Source organism: Sorex araneus, chromosome 1 (genome assembly GCF_027595985.1).
Source record: "Sorex araneus isolate mSorAra2 chromosome 1, mSorAra2.pri, whole genome shotgun sequence".
Lineage (NCBI taxonomy): Eukaryota > Metazoa > Chordata > Mammalia > Eulipotyphla > Soricidae > Sorex > Sorex araneus.
The window spans coordinates 362344681-362369113 of record NC_073302.1 but is presented as its reverse complement, the minus strand read 5'-3'; the positions used below and the strand labels follow the sequence as shown (position 1 = coordinate 362369113).

Sequence of the window (24433 nt, the reverse complement as noted above, 5' to 3'; positions counted from 1 at the left end):
ATGGCAAAAGGACCAATTTTCCGGGTCCAGTAGATTATTTGCCATAAAATATTTAAGGCTAGTTGACAAATAGCCGCACTGTTCTCCTGTGAATGCTTGGCCCCTCGATTCATCGTGAGAGTAAGGGATATTTCTTTCAGTGCTTAGCAGGGAAAAGGAATGACCTTGACAAAGAGACACTCCAGAGCGCCTGAGACCTGGGGCCCATTTCCAGCGTCAGCCGCCACACTCGGCTTGCCTGGCCGTGTTTCCATGTCTGCTTTGAAACTTCAAAAGAACAGTTGAGCAAAAATAAACAAATTACAGCAACACAGCTACTCTGGAAACAGTAAATTACACTGACTGCAGCTGCCTGTGTTGGGGTTTCTGCTCCATCAACAGTTTCTTCTTGTTTTCACCGTTCCAGGTTTTCTTGGCCACAGTAAACTAACATTGTCACCTGTGCATCAACTTCTTTTTCTGCTCAGGATATCTTCCTCATTTTCTCCTTGCCCTGTGGTCACAGCTATTCCGTGACAAATAATTGGCATGCATGAAAGTCTCTTAGGACTTCATTAATTCCTGAGTTTGCTCAGTAATTCAAGAACTATCTACTGAACACCTACTGTGTGAGACCTTGGCTGAGGGAACAAAGGCTGGCCAGAAAAGGGTCCTGCTCCCCTGCTCAGTCTGCCCCCCAGAAACTTTTCATAGACTAGAGTTATAATGTGCCCCAAACCTACTATTTAAGCAAGACAGAGAATACATACCACACCTTCTTTCTCTGGAATATGTCATTAAAGTGGATGGACTTGCAAAAATGGTGAAAACTATAGTGGTTGTGGGAGGAGAAGAGAGATGAAGGACTGAGGAGAGAGGTGTTTGGGGTAGTCGGGTAGCCCTGGAGTTCTGATGGTGGAAATCGGGTTTATAACATATAGTAGAGCTAAGTCCCTGGGACTCTGTACTAATTGAAACCATATTTTAATGAAAGGAAACAGTTGGGTGGTACCAAGAAAGGACTACAGGAATTCAGGGATATGAGACAAGAGTTGGTACCTGTTTGGGAGTCAAGAAGATGTCTCCAATGAGAAGCCTTTTACTTGAATATTTGTCCTAGAGGAGATGGCCAGCAGGAAGGAACTGGGAGGAGGCAGGAACATGGCATGAAAGGGGCACAGCATGAAAGGAGTGCAGACTTGGAAGGGGTGCTGGGGATTAAACCAAAGTTGGCTGTTTGCAAGGCATGCACCCTATCCACTCTACTATCTCACTGGCCCAGAAGGTACAGAAATCTGTTTTTAAATCCCACTTTTCAAACCCACCTAAGACCTTTATAGCACAAATATTTTCCTTTCTGTAGGCAAACAGGAATTGCCTAGAATTAATGAATGAATAACATATATAAATTAGTATTTAAATTGTTTCATTCAGAGAAATATTTAGAAGGACCTCAGACCCCTGAGCCTCTGTATGAAGTAGGAGGGGTAGCGTCCTGACTCAGCTATCTCCAGCACATTACTAATATTCATTTTTTCAAGGATCAGCGAACCATTAGGCCTTTGAATCTAAGAAAAATAGCAATGAGCTATCAAGTCTGCTGAGTGCTCTGTTGATTGTGGCTTTAACCGTTCGAATTATTGAGCTACTTTCAGATTTTAGTTCAGAACCTAGAATTTTCTACATGGTTTTCAAAATAATAGTCCTCAGAGTTACTGTCTGCCTCCTTCCAACCTATTAAGTCACTCAGCCATGCCACTTATACTAAGCAAATATGTTAGTCAGTCTCATGTCCTTTCTCTGGACTCCAGACCAGAGAGAAAAAAACAACTCATCATCATCCTATACTACTTCTATGCAACACTGGGTCCTTGAGGTGATGTGTTCACAGAAAGTGCCCTCTGTCTCTTTTCTTAAAAGAATTTTTATTTGGAAGCCAGAGACATAATACAGCAAGTAAGGAGTGCGCCTTGTACATGGCTAATCTGAGTTCTATTATCCTGTACCCCTTTTGGGCCCGTACATCACATCAAGAGTGACCCCTGGGCACAGAGCCAGCAGTAAACCCTGAATATTACCAGATATGACCCACCCAACAAAAACAACAACAACAAAATGACCTAGGCACTATGATTTACAAAAGCTTTTAACAACAGACTTTCAGGCTTTAAGTGTTTTAACTCCGAATGTATTTCCTTCTGTTTCTTAATCTGATCACTCAGGGCATTCAGCTTCAGGGAGCCATACTTAACACTGTCCACTGGTGACTGAAAAATTCCAAGATAGATATTATCCAAACTAGGAACAGATACTGACATCTTCTCAGGAACTACATACTGAAACCTGTTGCTCATTAATTTGGGACAAGGAAGGTGTATACCTTGGGCTGAAGATTTAGCACTTTCCAGTAAAGCAGATCACTGCTTATCTCTAGATGCCATGGAGAGCTCAAGCGTGGTTAAGGCACAGGTTCAATCTCTCAAATGACAATTCACAATCAGTTCTAGAACATGATGTATCTACTGTGTGGCATCTAAGTGATTGGTGCATGGTGGCATTAACATGCCATCTCATTTAATCGCTACAGCTCCTGAGTGTTTCAGAATTTGGGTTGCAAGTGGAGAAACTGAGGCTCATGAGTCTCATGTGGCCTTGAGTGGGTTGCTCAAGACCACATAGTGTCAGTTGTAGAGTTTGAACCCAGTTGCTCTCTTTCTCAAGCCCAGACAGCAACAACAGCATTAGGAGACATAGATAGCAAGGTCCAACAGCCCACCAGGTCTGGAGAGATACAGAGATTACTAGTGGAACAAGGCAATACTGCCTGGAATCACCAGAACTCAGGGCAAACATTTCGTGGGCAGGTGAAGCTTTGTACATATCACTAGAGAGCTCCAGATTAGTCTGTACTGACAAAAGAAGAACAAGTCCAGAAAAGTGGAGCAGGAGAGGAATGCTTGGATCTGCTTTCAGTGGCAGGGGTGTGTCTAGTTCCACGTAAAGTGGGAGTTAGGAGCATTCCCCATCCATGCGCTATTCTGCCATTGGCAGTTTGCTCTAAAAAAGCCCTAGTCTGAAGACACACTGAGATGACACCCTGGCGAGAATTTTTTAAAATAGTCTCAATCAACAAGAAAATGCAGCGTGGGTGCCTATTTATGTCCATTCTACATGTATTATCCACTCCTGGTTGACAGGGAGACCCCCTAGGATTGCCTACTATTCCTATATTGCTCCTGATAATTTTTTAATTGACTCTGGCCTTTTAACCATGTTTTTAACAATTGAACTCCCCCGATGTGAACACTTTCCACTTTGCTACATAATGAGAGTACTTTCATTCCTTTAATGTTTGCCTTCTGCTTTGATCTCACCATTTCTGTTCACATATCACCGTTTTCTGTTGCTTCAGGATTGAAAGAACCTATTACCCTACTGGGAGCGTGAAATAGACTTAAAAAATCCGACTGTTGGTTCCTCTCAGTGAAATTAATTTAGGCTTAAGTACAGGGGCCCGGAACACACCCTTCGCCGGAGCCCGCTTCTCTGCCACACCTGAGCAGTTTCTTGCTCTGCCAGAACTCAGCCTCACTTGCTGCCAAGTCTTAGCCTTTTGTGAGGATCCTTTGCGAGGCACAGTCGGAGAACCGCTTTCTGCCACGGGGCTTTGTGTGGGCCCGATGGCATGTTGGCACATCTCTGTTTCTTTGAAGGCCAACCTGAAAAACCACGGTGGCCCCGTCACGCACCATCGTGGCTGGGGCACTTCGCTGCAGGTGGATTGGGCTTCGCGGGGCTGTTCTGCGGGTGTTTCAGGAAACGTACCTCTGCTCGCAGGGCAGGGACCATCAGCTCCAGAGTAACAAAGGACAGTTTGGAGGGGGGGTGGAAGGAAAGCTCCGCAGCCTCATGGGCACTCGGGGTCCTCTGTCGCCCAGCCCCGTGTCCTTCCTCACCTCACTTTGCCCTCTGGATTCCACCACCCGGGTTGGCTCTCTGCCCCACAGCCCGGCCGAGCGCCTCAGCCAGCCAGCCCCGCTGTCGACCTGCCCCGGCTCCCCGCCCCGTCGCCTGGCAGCTTTGGGAGCCGCGCTGTGAGCCACAGGCTTGCTCGCCCCGCGCCCCCCGGTGGCCTGGGCAGCCCCCCGAGGGCCGGCTCCCCTACGGCCAGCGGACCCCGCCCCGGCAGTCCCTAGCCTCCGCCTGCAGTCGGGGTCTCCGGAGCTGTCAAGCCGGCGGCGGCAGGAGCCAGCCCCGAGCTCCCGCGTCTCCTTCCTTTGTGTGCGCGCGAGCGGAGTTGGAGGGGAGGGAGGGAGGGGGAGGTCGCGCTGTCTGTCTGTCTCCCGCCGCCCCTGCCCGGGCCGCTGGAAGTGTCGCCCAGGAGGGTGCAGGGCGCTGGCGGGGCGAGCCGCAAGCAGGGCAGCGCGGCTCGGGGGTCGGCGGCAGGCGCGGTGCGTGCGCCCCCGGCCCAGCCCTCGGCCCCCCTCGGAGCCCAGGCAGCCCCGATCCCCGCCGAAAGGCGTGCAGAGGCGCCGAGAGGGACGGAAACCACAAATAAATAGCGGCGGCAGCAGCGCGTCATCTGGTGGAGCAGGAAGTGCAGGCAGAGTCCGGAGGCTGGTGCTGGCGGCGCGTCCCCAGGACTTTGCCATGGGCTGGGGGCCGCGGCGGCTGCGAGCGGCCGGACCCGGGCAGCGGCGGCGGCGCCCACTGAGGGGCTGAGCGAGCAGCGACGCGCGGGCCGCCCGAGATGGCAGCGTCCAGCAACTCCAGCCTGTCCGGCTCGTCCGTGTCCTCCGGTGAGTTGCAACCCGTCGGGCACGGCGGCGGCGCTCGCGCTCCCGCCCCCTGCCCGCGCCCCGGCCCCCGGGTGGCACCCAGCCTACCTGTGGCCGCCCCGGCCGCCCTCGGGGCAGCGGGGACAGGCGTCCGCGCCGCCGCTTGCTCGGGGTGCCCGCGGCACCTCCGCGTTTGACATCTGACAGCACCCGGCTGGCAGAGCCGCGGCGGCACCCGGGGCGCGGACGCGGGCTTGGAGAGACTGGGGCGCAGCGGGCAAGGAGCGAAGCGAGCGGGGCGCGAGAGCTCGCACTTTGCGGGCGCAGCTGGAACCTGGGCTGGCAGGGCGCGGAAGGGGAGGGGGATGCCGGGCGCTTGGACCCGCTGGCCGTGCGGTGCCCGCGGCACCGGACGCCCAAATTCCTAGCAGAGGGGAGCACACCCGCGCTCCTTGCAGTCTTGATTTTCTTTGTTTGTTTCAGAAATTAGCTTTGTGGAGACGCAAGCTTGTGGCAGGGGTTTGAGATAGAAGCCACGGTGGGATTCTGTGCCTGGTCCTGATTCAAGCAAGTTAGAGGACTGGGGCAACAGCCCAGCCTCTGGCAATTTGTCTGTTTACATGTGTGTGGTTTTTCTCAGCGCTTAATCTTTTTTTTTTTTTTTTAAATAATGCTCTCTATAATTTTACTTCTCTGCCATACCTTTTTCTTAAAGTGCAGCGGGGCAAAGAGAGGGTTTCTTTCAGTTATCATTTATTTATTTATTTATTTATTTATTTATTTATTGCAAAAAATACTCAGTGGGTCTAGTTGAAGAGAAAAATGCTAATGAATCAGAAGGAGTAGGAATCAATAGGTGAGGAGCCATTGGTTTCTGAGTATGACAGGCTGCTAATCAGAGTGATGCATGAAGGCTGGATTCCTCTTCCCCACTAACCATTGAAAACTTGAATGACAAACCCAAAAGGGATAACTATTGAGACATTTAAGTGAAGTCCGGAGTTTTCAGAGGTCAGGAAGGTCTGGAAATCCTAATGGAGAGCTCAATAGATTAATAATGCATTAAATCATATTGTCTTTTTTTTTTTTTGGTGATTACCCACCCATTTAAGCCAAGGTACACCTTGATGGAGGCGTTGGATAGCAAGTCAGGCACAAAGGAATCGTGTCCATAGATGTGAGACAAATTAAATCAAAAGTGCAAGGTGCGAGTGTGATGTGGCGCAAGGCGGTCCCTTGAAAAGCATCTGTTATCTTTTTTGGCAGCTATAGTTCCAGGGAAATGGCACTTCCAGTCTAGATCACTCACTAATGAAAAGCCCAGTGTTGTTAGGTTTCCTGGTACCGACACACTTCAAGTTTCTGGTAGTTGCAGCCAATGGGGCAGAACAGTCATGTCTTATTAAGAGCTGCAACAAGTTGACCGCCTGTGGTTTTAATTCTGAGAACTCAGCAAATGCTACCGCTTATTTTTAGTACTCTCAAACCACTGCTGCTTCTTTTCAATTCATTTTGGTTGACTAACGTTGAATTTAAAATATAGTGATGTGGCTTATGATTAGCATTTGGTTATCCCTTCCAGAAAGCTGCCCATTAGAACATGAGCTGATGGGGTGAGGTGAGGAAGCTAAGGAAGAATGGGAGCAAACAAGAAGGCAGTATTATCCCATGATTTACTGATGCATAAATTTCTGGTGCTGGAGCCATCAGAACGTTCACATCTTGATGCAGTTCAAGAAACCTGTTTGAAAAAGCAGACTCAGTCTTAGGAAGAATAGTTGGGTTCGAAGCATTATAGTAGATAGGTTTGGGATGGTGGTAAGTGCTTTGCTGATAACCCTCGAGCTTACATTGACTAATTCACCAATTAATCAGACACTTTTTTCTGGAAAATAGCGGAACCCTTAATTCTCTTTTTAAGCACATTTGCCATCATGTAGATCATGAATAATTCAGATGACACAAGCAATTCACACCTGTGAGAGGTGTTGGGCAGGGAAGAATAGAGCCTGTTTGTGGCTGCAGATGGGTTCCCCAGTCATAGGCCTAGGCTGAAGAAATCAGATCCTCCTTCAATTCACTCATCACCACTTTCTAGAACCTACTATGTGCCTAGCAGTAAAATTTTCAACCTGTCTTAAGAGGGTTAAGCAAGATAGACAACCACAGGACTTCTTTCAGTTCTAAAGTACCAAGATTATTGTCCTTGAGATTGATGCCACCGCGCTTGGGAACTCAGAGTGATATTCTCACCTTCTCCAGGCCTCAGTTTCCCCACTTGTAAATAAGGCTAGAGATAATCATAGAACCTACTTCTGGGAAGGGGTTAGCTGTGATAACATGGGCAGGACATTTTGCACACATAGTTAATTAGTGCTTGGTGTGGATAAAGTTTGTTCTGAGGTATGCACAGGAAAGCCTTCTCTCTCTCTCACTGGCCCAGTCTTTCATGCAGCCTAAGTAGAACACGAAAACAATCTCCACCTTGTGTTTTGTGTTGCAGTTGGTCATAAGGTTTCAACTCTGCTAAATAAGCGGTTGTTAGGTCAAGTATCTTTTTTAAATTATTTTTTTATATATTGGAGGCTCAGATGGTGCTGGGGCTGCTCCCTCTGCTTCTGGGCTGATGTTCTACAGCAAGAATTGAGGAAGAGGGGCTGTGCAGGGAGCTCTGAGTCCTCCAGACCCAAACCCAGATGTGCTGTGGGTTGATGCTCCGGGACCATGTGGGCCAGGGATTGAAGCAGGGGGTGACCACATGCAAGACATACATCTTAACCTTTCTACTGTCTCTCTGATCCCTTGAGTGTCTTTTACATTTTAGGCCCAGTCCCAAGTGTTTGGAATAAAAAGATGAATTAAGATCCTTTCCCTCAACCATCCAGCCTACAGTGGATATGGACAACCATTATCAATCTATATTCCCTTTTGAGAAAATGAATTACAGAGGGGAGAGTGCTGGGAAGAGAGTCGTTACCTTAGTTTAGAACACTTAGTGGAAGTGACATATGAGTCCAGCCTTGAAGAATGTGTAGATTTTCTTCCAGAAAGCAGAGAATGGGGAAGACATTTAGAGACTTGGAAGAGCTGTGGCAAAGGCTTAGAGAAAGGGAAGTTCAAGGACCAACCTTAGCCTTCCTTTGTTGGGGTGATTGATTCTTCAGCTTGGTCCAGCCTCTTCTCTGGACTCATGCTTATTGGCCCACGAGTAACATCATGCACAGAGCTGCCAGGTCACTTGCTGCTGATGTAGAATGTTCTGTTTCTGTTCGGTTAGCAATGGGTTTGATGAAACTGCTCAGAGAAGCTGAGGGCATATTCAAGATTTGTAAAAGGAGCAGTGGATTCCTTAGTGTCCAGCATATTTAAAGGTGAACTCAAATGACCTCTGGCCTTCTGCCCTTCTTAGAGTACTGGCCTTGGGAGGCTTAAATTTGGTTGTGTTTGCTCAGAGAGTAAAGATAAATAATTTACTCAGGATTAAGCTTAAAGTTATCTGAGTTTTATGATAATATATTATTACAAGTATTACCGTAGCACTGTCGTACTGTCATCCTTTGTTCATCGATTTGCTTGAGCGGGCACCAGTAACATCTCCATTGTGGTACTTGTTGTTACTGTTTTTGGTATATCAAATACACTATGAGTAGCTTTCCAGGCTCTCCAAAAGGAGGAATTGAACCCAGGTTGACCACGTGCAAGGCAAATGACTACCCACTGTGCTTACGGGTAGTTGAGCTATATCACCCAAGTATGCCGCTTATTCTACATTACCAATAGAGGCATAACAAATGAACTAATCATGTTTAAATTAATTTTTAAATACATTTTCTGAGAACACGTGAAAATTGTCTTCTGTAATATTCAATTACATGTAAAATAAATTGCTTTGCCTTTGTTTTAATGATAGGTGCTGGTAATTAAATTTCACAATCACCTAGATTGGCAAGAAGGTTTGATTACCTTTATTATTTTTTTAAAAATCCCTATCCTTAATCTTTTAATCTAGTTTGTGATACTTGATTATATTCTGGGATGAACAATGGTTGATTTGCAAAATAGTCTTCTATAATCACAGATTTTAAAAATATGACTACCAAATGGGTAATTTAATGGTAAAAAAAAACCAACTCACATAAAAGTGATAGCATGTCCTCCCATAATTGAACAAGCCTAAAACTGAAAAATTAAAGGGACTTCTAGAAAAGAATTGTGAAGATTTTGAGAACATAAACACACTGTTTTATAGAAATTAGATAGACATAGATTTTTAGATTTAAATGGAAATGGAAAAAGGCAAAAATCAGTGTCATGTGTAGAATCATTTAAATCTTAACTGTTTAAAGAACATTCCTGAAATAGATTGAGGGATTTATTTCTACAGACTCTATACAAGTGTAATGTGGGCCAGGTAAATAATGCTCTTTTCTGCTGTCAGACTGGGGTTGATCCTAGAAGTGATAAATAGCAATTTTCATTACTCATTATGAAGGGTCACCACAGTGATATGTACCAATGTTTCATATTCTTAGATGCAGAAGACAAAACAGTACTGTAATGATGCTTCTTGGACTTATGTATGTGCCATTAGGAACTCAATGATTTTAATAAAGCAAAACAGGGCATCTTTACTAAAATAGGTATCCACATGAGCAATCTTTTAGGTATTTGGATTTTTCAGAAGTATACAGTTATGTGCTAGGATATAATTTTCCTTTTTTATTTTTTTGGAATGACCACAGGTCATTCAATTTCATAATCACCTGGAGAAGCAGGAAGAATTGATTACGTATGTTATTTTTAGTCATACACATGCACAATATGGTTTTCAAAAAAAGAAAAAATAGCAAAGCTGCAATGAATGCCTTGAGAGAACTCATTCACTTAGAGGAGAAGTATTGTTCCTTGCTTTATTTCTGCAGACCTCTCTATACTTCATTTTCAGGGATTAGATTTTTGCTGTCTATTTGTCGGAACCCGAATGAGCTCTGTGACAGAGCATATGTGAGAAGTGGACACTCTTCTTGATTAAAACTATGTTTGCAGAGTTTGACAAGGGCCTGAAGTGCAAACTTTAGCTAAAATACCCTATCCACCTCTCTCTCTGCCTGCCAACCCCATAAAGCATTTCAAATGATTCAAATGTTGGTTCACTTTAAGGAGACGCAAGCCAGGACAGTTTCGGAGGCCACTAGGTGTGAGGGCTGATGGGCAGAGCATTCTCTAAGCCTTCTGGGGCCTGGCTGGTGGCAGCCTGCTGAGGGCCGTCTGCTGCTCTGCAGGATCTCCTGGGCTTAAACACTGGCGATGTAGCTGGACAGTGGGTTAGAAAACTTATACATGAGCAATGTCACATATGTGAGTTTTGGAAGCATTTTCTGCCAGAAAATCAAGATTCCTGCCAAGAGAAATATGAAGAAGGAGAGACTGACTTAATGATAGACATATGATTAATAGAACCCATCAATCTCCCACTTATCATTTATATTTTATAAATGTATTCAAGCTTCATGACTCCTGAAAAAAATGAATGGTGGTTCTCTCTCTCTCTGGTTCTCTCTCTGTCTCTCTGTCTCTATCTCTATCTCTGTCTCTCTGTCTCTCTGTCTCTCTCTCTCTTTTCCTTTTGCTTTTTTTACCTGTTATTATGTGGGTGGAAAGGAAGGGATCAGAAAGGTAGTACAGGGATTAAGGTGTTGCTGTTGCAGATAACCAGCCCTGATTTGATCCCCAGCACCACCTACGGTCCCCAAATACCTCCAGGAGTGATCTCTGAGCACAGAGCAGGAGGAAACCATGAGCACTGCCAGGCGAGGCCCAACACCACCACCACCACCACCGCTGCCCCAGCCCCCAATACCCCCCAAAAGAAAGTATAGAGGAAAACCTGGGAGTACACTGTCCACAATGACTGTCCACTGGGCCTGAGGCTGAAGGCCTGGCATCTGCGGTGGCAAGTGATACAACATTTTCAGCTGCACGCTCAGGGAGAGCCATCCACTAGCTGCGTGCACACATCACCTGTCCTTTTCCTATTATCATTCATTGAATACCCTTGCAAGGGCTAATTTTTGCACCACGATTTGACAGTACCGTCTAATTACAGCATTGCCATACTATGACAGCGTGGCTTGTCAAAGTCGTCCAGTCTCAGCCCACACACAATAGAACCCCAACAGTATAACATATTGTTTTAAGCCATACAGTGTCTAACTTCTCATAGACATTCCCTAATAAATACATTCAATTAATAGTCGTATTTCAAATGTCATAATAACCTCAGGCCAGAAGTTTCACTGATTAGATTCCTGGGGCTGAGCACTCACCTCTTCATTGTTTTGACTGCCAATCATCCTGGACATGGCTGGCCTTGGGGCTGAGCAAGGTTGAATACCAGTTCCCTGACAGAATCCCCCAGACCCTGAGAAGCAGACTGTACCTGTGAGCTGCTCGCGTTCAGTACTGTGTCTTTATTAGAAGCACTGGGAAGAGACTTAGACTTGGAAGCAGAAAAATTCAGAAACTTAATCTTTTAATCAGTTCATCTGAACTCTTAGCTGAGGTTCTGAAGTCCTTAAAGTCCTGAAGCCCTTAACCAGGACCCTTAAACCAATAGCCTGGCATCTGCAGTCCTCAACTGAAGATCTAAACCTTTTATACAGGTAGTTAAGCCATAGGGTTAACTGAGCCCTGCAGCCACCTATGTGAGTTTTAGTGATGTTGGTCTTTTTGCACCTTAAATAAATACCTCACTGCTGACTGAGGATGTGGAAGCTCATTTCTTGAGCAAACATTGGCAAGAGGTGAGAGCAGCATCACCTCCCATAGACCTGGCTACCTCGCCTGCTCATCAGATTCCAGTTCTCTGCCCTTCCCTTGTCTCCTACTGTTAATATGTCTGCCCCTTTGCTCTCTTGGCTGCAAACAAAATATAGCGATATTCAGTTCATCCCACATGGTTGTCATTCCTGAAGCTATGTTTGGGGGAATGCTTACTTAACTGTAAAAACAACTAATCATACCTAGTGGCTGCCACATATTGTTCTAGTTATATGACATTTCTCCGAGGTAAATGTTCTGTTCATTTTTGTATCTGAAGAAATAGCTACAGTGAAGATACTGGAACTTAAAATTGAGGAGCTAAAACTGAAGCAGAGTATTCCTAGTATCAAATATTGTGTTTTCACACTTGAACATAAAGGTTGTGTGTATGTGTGTGGTGTTTGTGTGTGTGTGTGTGCATCTTGATTTTGAAGCTTCCTGACATCTATATTTAGGCTGAACTATCATGTACATTATTCATATAGTTGTTGCAGTAACATTGCCTGCTCGCGATGGTTTTCTAGACATCTATTCAGTCTGATCAAAGATTATTCTCACTCATGCTATGAACGGGAAGGAATTGCCAGATCATTGCTCTCTAGAGAGAACTCCTGTGAAGTTGGGCTTGTGGATAACTGGCCTTAAGAATTGTCTCCCATGCAGAAACCCTGGTTTGATCGCAGGACCACATATGATACCCCAGCACTATCATGAATGATCTCTGAGCACAGGGCCAGAAGTAGGCCCTAAGCACTGTAGGGCATGGCCTGAAAACCAACAACCAACTATCCAGAGTAGACTTGCAAAATGAGGGCTGAATACTTTTTCATTGTGCTAATTTTGTAACTTTTTTGAAAATTGTCCAAAAACACAAGGAAAAAGAATAGTACTACTTTGCATTCAGTTAATTTTCCTGATGAAGTTTAAAAGACTTGTGAGAGTCTATCAACTTATTACCAGTGAGATGCCTAGATTCTCCATCTTCAAGTGGCAGGTATGTATTTATTAGTTTACAACTAAAGTTATGGCATAAAGGAATTGGAATTTTAGGAGTCTGGTGACATACAATTGTGATATACAATTCTTACCTATGAAATTTTTCACCCTTAAGCTTGGTTGATTTAATTTTTTTAATTTTTTATTTTTTGACCACATTCCTGGCTCTTAGTCAGGAATCACTCTTGGTGGTCCTCTGGGGAGTAAATGAGGTGCTGGGAATCGAATCTCAGTCAACTTTGCCAAAGGGAGGCATCCTACCCACTGTCTTATCTCTCTGGTCCCTTGATTAATTTTAAATTTCACTGTAAGTTCACAGTGAAAAGAAACTTTGGAAGTTGTGTTATACAGTCCAACATTGTACAAGTAAGACAAATGGGGTCTGGGAAGTCCCAAAGCTAGTTTGTGGTGAAGCTAGATCTACAAGTGCTGCTTAGGAACCAAGCTTCTAGAACATTAACTCTCAACCCTGACTTCCTGGCTCATCCTGGAGTCTCATCCTTAGAGACCTTCTTGCAGACATATTTCTTCTGTCTGGTTTTATAGATATTGTTCTTATTAATTATTTAATATTTTCAAAAAAAAGAAATCATAAAATGCTGTATGTTTTAAATAGGCTTTGATCTCAAGACTGTAATGCTAATAGAGGCAAAAAGACTTAAGTGCCCTGTGTCTGCCCTGACTGTACATAGTGGTGCTTGTCTAGTGTGATAACCACTAGCCACGTGAAGCTGTTTAAACTTAAGTGAAACAAGAAAGAATCCTTCATGTGCACAAGGCACATGGCAAGTTCTCAATAGCAATACAACTGGTGACTATCACATTAAGCCTTGCAGGAAGAGAACAGTCCTATCACTATGCAGAAGATCCTGTTGAACTTCACTGGTATATAGGATCAGTGGTAGTAAGGGATCTCACTAGTATAAATGTATCAGCTAAGGATAAAAATTTAAAGGCTCTTCTCCCTTTTCTTCCTTGTGCTGCTTAAGGTATCACTGTATCACTGTCATCTCGTTGTTCATGGATTTGCTTGAGCGGGCACCAGTAACATCTTCATTTGTCCTTGTTGCATGCTAGTGTAGCCTAATGGCATCAGCATGCTCCAGGAACACGAAGAGCACGTTTTAAAGCATATTAAATATGTCATGGGTAGCTTGCCAGGCTCTGCCATGCAGGAGCTTAAGGTATATTTTACTAATTTTGAAAACTATTTTTAAATGTAAGCTGTTATAGTTTACTATAGCATTGAGGTCATTCTTTTATAGTGGCAGAACTGCTATGCCAGTTCCTTCATCAGTGTCTTTCTTTTTTTTTGGGGGGGAGGGTCACACCCGGTTGGTGATGCACAAGGTTAATACAATACTCCTGGGTTCTGAACTTAGGAATTACTCCTGGAGGTGCTCAGGGGACCATATGGGATGCTGGGAATTGAACCCGGATCAGCCATGTGCAAGGCAAACACCCTAACTGCTGTGCTATCTCTCCAGCCCCACCATCAGTGTCTCAGATCCTGATACCATTGACCCATGACCTTTCCCTCTCTTCCTCTTTAAGCCTCTCAGTTACCAGTTCTGTTGATCATGTCTCAGAGTTTTATTCTATTGTGTTTGTCTAACCCATTTCTTTGTTTCGTTATACTCTTCATATTAGTGAGACTGTTGTATTTGTCTTTTTCTTTATGATGCACTTCACTTAGCACGCCACATTCAAATTCCCATACATTTGCAGTGAACTGTAAGATTTCATCTTTATTCTTAGCTGAAGAGTGTACCATTGTGTATATCTACCAAGCTGGCTTTATCCACTCTTTTGGTTTGGTCACTTGGGTTGTTTCCAGAGCTTAGCTACTATAGAAGATGCTTCTATAAACATAGATGTGCATGTCCTTAAGAATGAATGATTTTGCCTTCTTGGTGTAGATGCCCAAGAATAGAATCTCAGAGTCATATGAAGTTCTATCTGTTGTTTTTTTAGAAGACTCCAAATCATTTTCCAAAGAGGCTGAACCAGGCAGGAGTGACTGAGAGTTCTTTTTCATTGCATCCCCTGTAGCACTTTTGTTTACAGGCTCTTTGACAGAGACCTTTCTTACTAGTCCTCTCCCACCATTCTTCCTTCCTTTTGACCCCAGTAGCAAACTTCCTACTAAGGTGTGTCCAGAAGTTTGATAGTAAAATTGTATCTTGTTCAAATTTTTATAGGAAAACTGTGCCTGAATAGACTAATGGCATTTCCTAGCCTTGCTATTCAAAAGAGATTTTCTATCAGCCGTCAGCAGACCTTTTGCCTGGACATATTTTGCAAAAGGCCACCATATGGGGCAAAGGAAATGTACTGGTTTTTAGAAAATAAAAGTTAGCTTTTTGGAATTTTCAGCACATTTAATTGGGGAGAAATGCATGCAAATAAGATGCAGGAACATGACAGCTCCTAAGAAAAGGAAGCTGTTCTTTGCCTTGAACTGCTGTTACCATCTTCAAGAGTAATTTTTAACAAGTGGAAAAGTGGAAGGTGTCTTTATAGTATCTAGCAACTGTCAAAAAAGAGGTGGATGTTGAGGCCACTGGATGGAGAAACCATAATAGACAGAAGACTGAGGACCTCGTGACTTGTTAGTATTTTAACTCAGCCCATAAACTTATGACAGTATGAATCACAGGATTACTTGGGTGATAATCTTATGCAATTATTTTCTCATCAGAGACCCAGTGCCTGGATTTCATCATGCTCCACTATTGACCTCTGCACCCTCAGGACTAGTTGACTTCTATCATTTTCAAGGAAAAGAAGCTCAGCTCATATTATTTCACATCATCACACACTAAAAGTACAAAATTATAAAATGCCTTTATTTAAATCATTTTGCTTCAAAAACAGAAGCTTGAGATACCAATGTTGGGACATCAGGTAAACAGGAAGTGGAGAGCATGATTGGGGGTGAGGCTTAGATCTTTAGCAGCATCTTCTAGGGTGTGGGGGCTGCAATGTTTACCAGAAGAGCTCACTTCTCAACTCGTAGACCTGCACTGTCCAATAGGAGAATCACTTGGGCTTTGCAGTTTATCACACGTGATGGGTCTAGGTAGTGATATGCTGTTAGTGGAACATACGCACCAGAGTTCAAAGACCAAGTACAAAGCAAAAAGAATATGCAAATGTTAATTTTAGCTTATTACTAACATCAAAGGTGTTATTTAATTTTTTGCTGGGCTTCTCCAGGTCTGTGCCTGACAGTGTTCAGGAGGCTATGCAGTGTCAGAGATCCAGCCTAGGGCCTTGCACTCCAGGCATGTGTTCTCGCCTTTGAGTTAGCTCCCCATCCTTCATTAATATCTTTCAAAATAATGATTCATGTTGAAATCATGATGGTCAAAATAATAATATTTGTATGTCATCTGTATTTATCTGTCGCACTGTCATCCCGTTGTTCAACGATTTGCTTGAACAGGCACCAGTAACCTCTTCATTGTGAGACTTGTTACAGTTTTTGGCACATCAAATTTGCCATGGGTAGCTTGCCAGGCTCTGCTGTGCAGGTGGGATACTCTCGGTAGCTTGCCAGTCTCTCCGAGAGAGATGGAGGAATTGAACCCGGGTCGACATGCAAGGCAAATGCCCTGCCCACTGTGCTATTTCTCCAGTCCGTTATCTATTTATACAAAATAAAAATATTTTAAGATTAATTTTATATGATTATTTAAAAATGCTTAATGTAAAATATATATGTGACTCACCTTATATGGGTATTAGATAATGCTGGTTTGGGCAAAAAGAGTAAGAATGTTCCCAGCTTATATCATAGATTCCCCTATAAAAACTCACGGTTCCCTACTCAGTGATCTGTGTTGCTATATCACTGTTCCTCTTCTGACCAAACACTTTTCCTTCCTCTGCCCAAGGACCAATGCAAGCTCACATACTTATTCTGTTGAAGTTCTAGATATTGAGGGATGGCCTTTATTTTTCAGAGTCTGTATAGTAACTTTGAAATAATGTATAATTGAGGAAACATTAAGATTTTCACCAGATCCTTGTGTATACAGGTTTTATGCTTTGATTTTTCTGCCTCGTTATATAATTCTAGGACTTGAAATATTTACTCATTAGATTTTTGTATATGTGTCTTTTCTAAAGCAAGCAATGCTGTGGTGCTGGGAGGAAATAAAAGAAGGGATGTGCTTTTCTCTCTATTCCTGTAGAAAATTCTTGTCTGATAGTCTTTGTACGAAGACTTCTTGCTATTAATATGCACATATTTATGCATACATAAGTATGATATATGTCTTGTGTCTATATACACAATGTATATGTTTTTGTCTGTATAGACATAAAGAAGATTAGGTTTCAAGCAAAAAATTATTTCCAAACTAATATATGTAAGTTAATACCAAGGGAAATGAAAAGTCAAACCTTGTATTACTTTTAGTTATAAAGAAATTCACTTGGGATTATGCTAATGCTTTGTAGATATTAATACATGTAATTTGGGCTGCCTAATATTGATTTAAGTTGCTCATTCATTTTTACTTTATTATAGAAAAATAAGCCATTTTCTCTTACAGCATTTATCCCTACAGACAGTAAGACTGTTAAACCATGTTTATTAGGTAAATAATACTATTTTGCTGACTTTCATATGCAAAGACAGTATTATTAAGTCTTGTTCTTCAGGAAGTGTCTTGTGAATTGTTAGTTTGGTCAGGGAAAGCCAGGTGTTCTCTCTGCTAGAGCTTTCACAATCACTGCCAAGAGTTCAAGGTGCAGTTAGTGATCAGGTCACTGACGGTTAGTTTTCTTCTATGTAATATTAATATGCTAAGGGTTGAACTTGATTCACTGAGCTTGTTTTAAGCAGCCAGACTAACCCAAGTGCTTTTCCACCCCAAAGCAGATCCTTTTTCAGAGGGAAAAACAATTGACAGGGGTTTTGTGAACATTCTTGAAATGGTACTAGATATAGCTTAGGAATATAGCCATAGCAGACCCTAGGCAATTGCAAACAGAAGACATGATTTGGTATTAGATTAAGTAATTTGTCAAAATAACACAAGAGTTGCCATAATTCTTATTTGGTTCTGTATTCTAACTCCAACAATAGCAGTAAGGGGGCATTTTGTGAAAAGCACAGCAACCTTTCATAGAAGAGATGCCCTGCAGACATCTTACTTTTCATAAATAGCTGAGTATAAATCTGTCACTCAGGAATTCATGGAACATGTTTCCAAGTCCATATGTAGTTTCAGCTTGGGCTCCTTATAGAAACACGTTCCATCCGTTTTCTGCCCTTAAAGTGGATTGGTATTTATTTTTATTGCCATAAACTTAACTTGCTGAAGCTTATTTCTAGCATTCATTTTTGGGTTTTATAAGATAAATATGGGCTATTTGAATCCTAAACTTCCAGGAAGGTTTTATGTGACAAATGCTGGGATGATGGGATCTTGTTCAGGAACTAGCACCAAATGGCTATTCATGTGTCTCCCCTCTGAAGTTTCATTTTCTCATCCATTAGAAAGGGATGTTAAGGTGCTGGAGCAATAGTCAAGTGGATAGAAAGCTTGTCTTGCATGTGGCCTACCTGCATTCAATTCTGGCACCCCATATGGTCCCTGGAGCCCTGACAGGAGTAAGAACCTGAGCACAGCTGGGTGTGGTTCCCAAACCATAACAAAAAAAAGAAAATGAAAGAAAGAAAGAAAAAGTGCTATTAATAGTTAATGGTGAGAGAATCTATTCAGGATGAAATATGAAAGAAATTTGAAATCAGAATATTTGGCAACAAATCATAAAATTCTCTGACCTTATGAGATTTCTATTATAATCTAGCTGTTCTTTAGGGTCTTCTTCTTCTTTTTATACCCATTGGGTTCTTTTTCCTGAGTGCTAAGTGACTGCTCAGAGTTCATGGTCTACTAAGTTAACTGGAAACATCTCACTTTCTTTTCTTTTTTTTCTTTTTTTGGTATTTGAGCTACACCTGGCAGAACTCATTGCTGACTGCTGACTCTGTACTTAGGATTTATTCCTGGTGGGTTCAGGGGACCATATGGGGTGTCAGGGATCAAATATGGTTGGTTGCGGGCAAAGCAAACACCCTACCTGCTGTACTATATTGCTCCTGCCTCCTTAACTTGCTTTTCAAAGTTATTCAACCATCTTTCAAATGTTAATGTATAATCCCACCAGTTTAGAATTTCTCTACTTAGCTGTCAGATGCCACTATATCCCAACTGTGCATAAGCGTTATAAATGAGTTTAGACAAAGCTTTCAACCAAAGGGTCACTACATTTTCTACTTTCCAATTCAGAGAGAGAGAGAGAGAGAGAGAGAGAGAGAGAGAGAGGTGCCTGCCATAGAGGCAGGTTACAGGGGCAGGGGAGTTTGAAGAAAGTGGGGGGAAACTGGGAACATTGATGTTGGGAAACATACACTGGTGGAGGAAAGGATGTTGGAACACTATGAAAAAAAAAGAATGAAAAACAGATAGTATGTGTGATATGTGATACTTATATGAGCTCCAACAGGAATAAAGCTTGAAAATATAAGTTAATGAAATCTGTTATTAAACATTGCATTTATATGATGTCCAGACTAGAGACAAAATCAATTAGTTTCTGAGGACTGAGAAATTTGGAGGGAAATGAGACTGACTGAAAAGGGTTTGACCTCCTTTGGTGTGTGAATGTTGGAGGCAGGGTGGGTGGGAAAGAAGGGGGTGACACCTTTCCTCTAAAATTAATTGTGGTGATTGTTGCCCACATCTAGGAGTATGCTGAAAGTTACTGAATTGTATACTTTTAATCAGATTAGTTGGGGGTTTGTGAACTGTATCTCAGTCAAGTTATTATTAGAAATAAATTAATGAAAGTGACTATCTTAGTACTGAGAAGTTGAAAAGTAATGAGATAACACCCATCCCCGTCCCCATCCCCAAGCACTGGACAGGATTCTTATGATCAAATATGAGACATTCTCTCTGTTGGCACCAACAGTTTTGTTTCATTACCAGCATCCCACTGCTCACCCAACCTATTGTTTTTATTGTTTTTCCCATTGCCAGCTCTCAACCTCTGCAGAGGGTGCCAGAGAGGTGTTCTCTTCAGCTGCTGTGCAAGGTCAGACCTGGCTGCCCTAATGAATCCCTTCTTCCCCCTGTGCTAGCTGAAGGCCTCCTGTCCTCCCTCGGGCTGAAGGAGGGGCAGCAGTGGGTTGGTTCTGCTGATGCTGGACAAAGCAATGAATGCATTTCTCAAGACTGCTTAATTACATTTGTATGTTCAAGCCCTGTGCAGTGCTCTACTGCCCTCAAAGTAGGACAGGAGTCACCTGGGAACCCAGCTTCCCACTGTGTCCCCGGCACTTCACTGTACTGCTCCTCCAGTGCCACTTCTGATGCCCACCTCCCAGGTGCCTTGCTAGATGGATGCAGGCACTGAGCTTTTCAAGGGTATCATCTGCCTCCTCTTCTGTTGTTTCTAATCAAAGAGTCAGCACACTTTCATCACCTCAGATCACAGGATTGCACTGTAAATATTTTGTTAGAAAGACTGAAATATTACACAAGTACAGCTGTCTTGGATATTCTGACAGTAGTTAACTTTTACTGTGAACAAGAAAAATGCACTTGATGAGCTCAGATCTAAAACATGAAGATCACAAATGTTTCTAGAACCATCAAAAGTTCACTATGCCAAAAAAGAAAAAGCAAAAAACAGGAGCTGGAGCGATAGCACAGCGGGTAGGGCGTTTGCCTTGCATGCGGCTGACCCAGGTTCGATTCCCAGCATCCCATGTGGTCCCCTGAGCACCGCCAGGGGTAATTCCTGAGTGCAGAGCCAGGAGTGACCCCTGTGCATCATCGGGTGTGACCCCCCCCCAAAAAAAAGCAAAAGTTCACTATGTAGAATCAAATCCATGTGCAGTTAAACACATTCCCTGTGGGATTCAAGTGCAGAGTTTCCCTTTTCAATAAGTTAATTTATTGTGTTTTGTTTGTTTTGTTTGGAGACTACACCTGGCAGTGCTCAGGGATCCTGGCTCTGTGCTCAGGGATCACTCCTGGTGGGCTTGTGGTGCTGGGTCTAGAACTGGGTCAGTTGTGTGCAAGGCAAGTGCCCTGTCCACTGTCTGTCCCTCTAGTCCCTGGTTGGTGCATGGTGCTTATGGAGGTAAACATGGTCTCTGGGGAACAGGGTCCCTGTGTGTCCCCTCTTTGAGGCCTGTATGAGTTTATAGGCAGCTGCCTCTCATGTCCTGCTCTCCTTTCTCCCCATGGGTCTACTGAGATGGCATCTTTACAGAACATAAGCCCATGCTGATTCACCGGGGTTGAAGGTAAAGCAAACTGCAAAGTCTTCATAGTTCTTTCCTTAAGATTTCATTCCGAGTCTTTTCCAGGTACCCCAGGAGGAAATAGTTATGGGCTACAGTGGGTGGGTCCTCCTGCAGGGGAAATCTGACTGCCCTTGATCCCCAACAATGACAGTACACATGGACAAGGCATTGTGTGGGGACTGGCCTCTGCAGCTTCCCTGACTGACATCTATTCTAGGCACAGATTTTATACCTGGTCCTCCTCCTTTCTAATGTTACAGGCCAAGCTTTCTCTAACAAAAGAGACACTGTCCCAGGGACTTGCCATTGATGCAACTTTTTTCATGCTCACACCAACATGCATAATTCACTTCCTGACCAGAATGCTCCAGGGTGCAACACCAACAATTGTGGAGGTGAAGGTGCTTTCAATGTAAACACAGAAAACTCTCAAAGAGAAGTGCAAGACAAGGTGGTTCCACACACTGTGGTTTCTGGCTGTGTTTGCTTTGTCGCAAAGGTTCTGCCCTCCTAGTGGGTGGTGTGATTTTCGTATTAGCTCTTTTTTTAGGTGTAAGGATAGAACAGGTGTCTCTGGCATCAGAGTTAGAAGAGAAAAGGAGGGCATATTTTTCTTCTGATTGGGTGGGAAGTAAATCTTTCTCAGATTTACCCCTCCCTCCAGACGGTATCCCCTTCCCTCATTAACCATTTGTCATGGGGAGGCAGTCACTAGCAAGGAAAAAGGATTTCCGTGATGTATGTGGTACAGTCATGGCCCCCTTCATGGAATGGGGAAGGGTCCTTCTCCTCCTGAAAGGATGAGGACACCTACATGGAACAAGATTTTGTTAAGAAAGGAATCGGGAGTGTTTGCCTATAATGTCATGAATGTCCTCAGCTATTGGAGTCTCTCAAGCTACTAAGCAAATAGCGAGAGTCCAAAAATTCATGGCTTCTCCAAGTCAAAGGGCTTATTGTCTAACAATTCGTAACTCTGTTCTGTAATAATTTTCCCTCCCTGAACAAAATGTTTCTGTTTCCTTACCAAATAAAAGTGATAACTTTTACTGACACATTGTTTTCACTCATTACCTTATGGTTCAAAGCACTTTATTACGTAGTTATAGAAGACTATAGAGCCATTCATTTGAAAAATGGATAGATCCTTCAAATTTTGTAAAAAGTAGGACTATGAAGGTGGATGGTTCTGATTCTCGACCAACTCTAAATTGCTGGGCCTGGTGTCATTTAGAGTTCTGCCATCCAGGGAATAATAGTTGATGATACAGTCATTCCTGGTTGCTATGGCAAGAAAGTTTTGAAGCTTTGATTTATGAGTAATAGTAATCATCAGAAGCTCTATTTTTTTTTCTTTAGGAGAGCCCTGAAAATTGTCAAGGCTGGAGTGGAATAGATGATTGACACATAATTGGAGAAAGAATCTCAGGTTATTTACAAAGAAAAGAGAACAGGCCGAAGAGATGGTTCTTATTTTTTATTTTTATGGTCCAGATCTAAGCTATTTCTATTTCAGAATTTGTTTTTTGTGTAGTCTGGAGCCAATTAAGTGATCATCTTGTAACTTTGACATATCTGTAGAATTATTAAGTTGAAACAGAGCATTTTGGAAGGTCTTGAAAATTTATAATTTTTTTTTTATTCTGCCTATTTCCTTTTCTTATGTATGGTGCCTTCTTGGTATTACCAAGGTAACAGTCTTTTTTCACTGTCTACCTTCTGCCCCATGCTTTATATAAAAATTACCATTGGCACTGTTTTGTCTAAATATTCTATCTACAAGACAGGAAGGTCTACTAGATACCTGTGCTGGACTTATTGGCCCTCTCTCTCAACCCAGTGATATTCCAAGTGTGCTCCTGGGAAGAATTTTACAAAGCTTTAGGGGATGTGATTCACACTAAGAACTATATTTACTATCAAAACCCAGCATGCACACGTACTATATATGCACCATACTATAGTCAATATATATTTATTGAGTACTTACCATGTTATAATATTAGATATGATTGCAATGAATAAGGCAGACAATAATTCTGGACCACATAAAATTTATAAATATAGGAAAGTAATAAACAAAAGAAGCTGCATGCAAGCTATATATATTAACAGTATAAAACCTATGCATTACTAGATATAATATATAGTTTAGAATTTTGTAGTGCATTAGAAGGTGATAGCTCTATGGAGAAAAATAAAGAGGAAAGGGAGATAAGGTATGCTGGGAGAACAGGTGGAGCCTGAATATTGAATCATCTGATCAGGGAAAACCTTACAGAGAAGGTGACAGTTAATGGTGAAGGAGCAGCATGCAGAGCCATCTGAGGGAAAGCAATGGAGGGCGATTACATATCCAGGTATGGAAGTGAATCTGAGTAAGGGATAAATAGAACTGATCAGAAAATGGATGGGGAAAACCCTGGTGGACTTTCAAGGTCACTGTAAGGATTTTGACTTTCACACTGGATAAGATAAATTGTTTCTAGGACTGTTTAGAAATAGTATTACTACAAGAGGTTCTGCGTGATAGTATTTCCTGCTATGGATTCTTGTGGATGATGTGTAAGATTAGCACGGAGACCCCCAATGGTCTTTGTGTTCTAGTTCTTTTATTTTACAGCTTTTCATTTAACAGCTCACACGAGTAGATTACTACAATGTGTGGCAGCATAGAAACAGGAGTCTTCGCATCCTGGATAGCAACCCTGATTGCTGTTCCCCCTCCTTTTTCTTTTCACTCTGCTCTCTGTTCACCATTTGCCGCTTACTAGTTTGTCTTCTTCCACACCATATGTCTCTCTTCCTTCTCTTCTTTTACCCCCAACACCAGTCAGCCCTTCCTAAACGGTGACCTAGCTTTATATACATGGTATATCTCAGCCCCTTAGTTATTTCTGCTATCTGATTGGTTACACTCAATGAAGACATTTGATGGAAAGAAGCAGATAGCATATGCAAATCAATGTGTGGGGTGACTATGAGATGACCAATCATATTGCTTGTGTTCTTATAAGGGTTTGTCAGATGATCTCATAGTCCTTGATGCAAATAGAGTTTTAGAAATGACCAATCTGATTACATATGCAAATCAGGGTACGTATAAGAGAATCCATCAGTGGTCTGGCCCCTTTTTTTCTTTCTGGCCCGCTGCTTATTTCCTCTGTAATCACATGATCTGACTTTGGTTTTTAATAGACCATTTTACATTATATTGTCATATTGAATTGACTGAATATAAACATTGTACATGCAAACACCCTGCAATACTTCCTAATAAAGAAATATTTTGTCACCTCCAAGATGAGTCACTGGGGCCTTGGAGGTGGCTCCACGGGCTAAAGCACATGCATTGCAGATGGAAGCCCCAGATTCCGTTCCCAGCATGGTTTATCTTCCTGGCACTTGATGAGGGTAGGGAGGTTCTCTGCACCATCCCCACTGCAAGGTACTCCCACCCCCAACAAAAATTCACTTCAGTTCTATTCTTCTTTGTTCTTTGATTTCTATTTAAGTATGGTCT

The 24433-nt window shown here is 42.8% G+C and overlaps 1 protein-coding gene across 2 annotated transcripts in view; it reads left to right on the top strand.

The window, feature by feature from the left end:
• The first annotated feature begins 4314 nt into the window (after nucleotides 1–4314).
• CHN2 (chimerin 2) overlaps nucleotides 4315–24433 on the top strand; it is a 338489-nt gene continuing 318370 nt past the window's right edge. For both annotated transcript variants that reach the window (XM_004604049.3, XM_055143780.1), the window contains exon 1: nucleotides 4315–4778. In XM_004604049.3, the coding sequence (XP_004604106.1) occupies nucleotides 4730–4778 (49 nt within the window). In that variant the 5' untranslated portion in view covers nucleotides 4315–4729. The remainder of the gene's footprint in view (nucleotides 4779–24433) is intronic.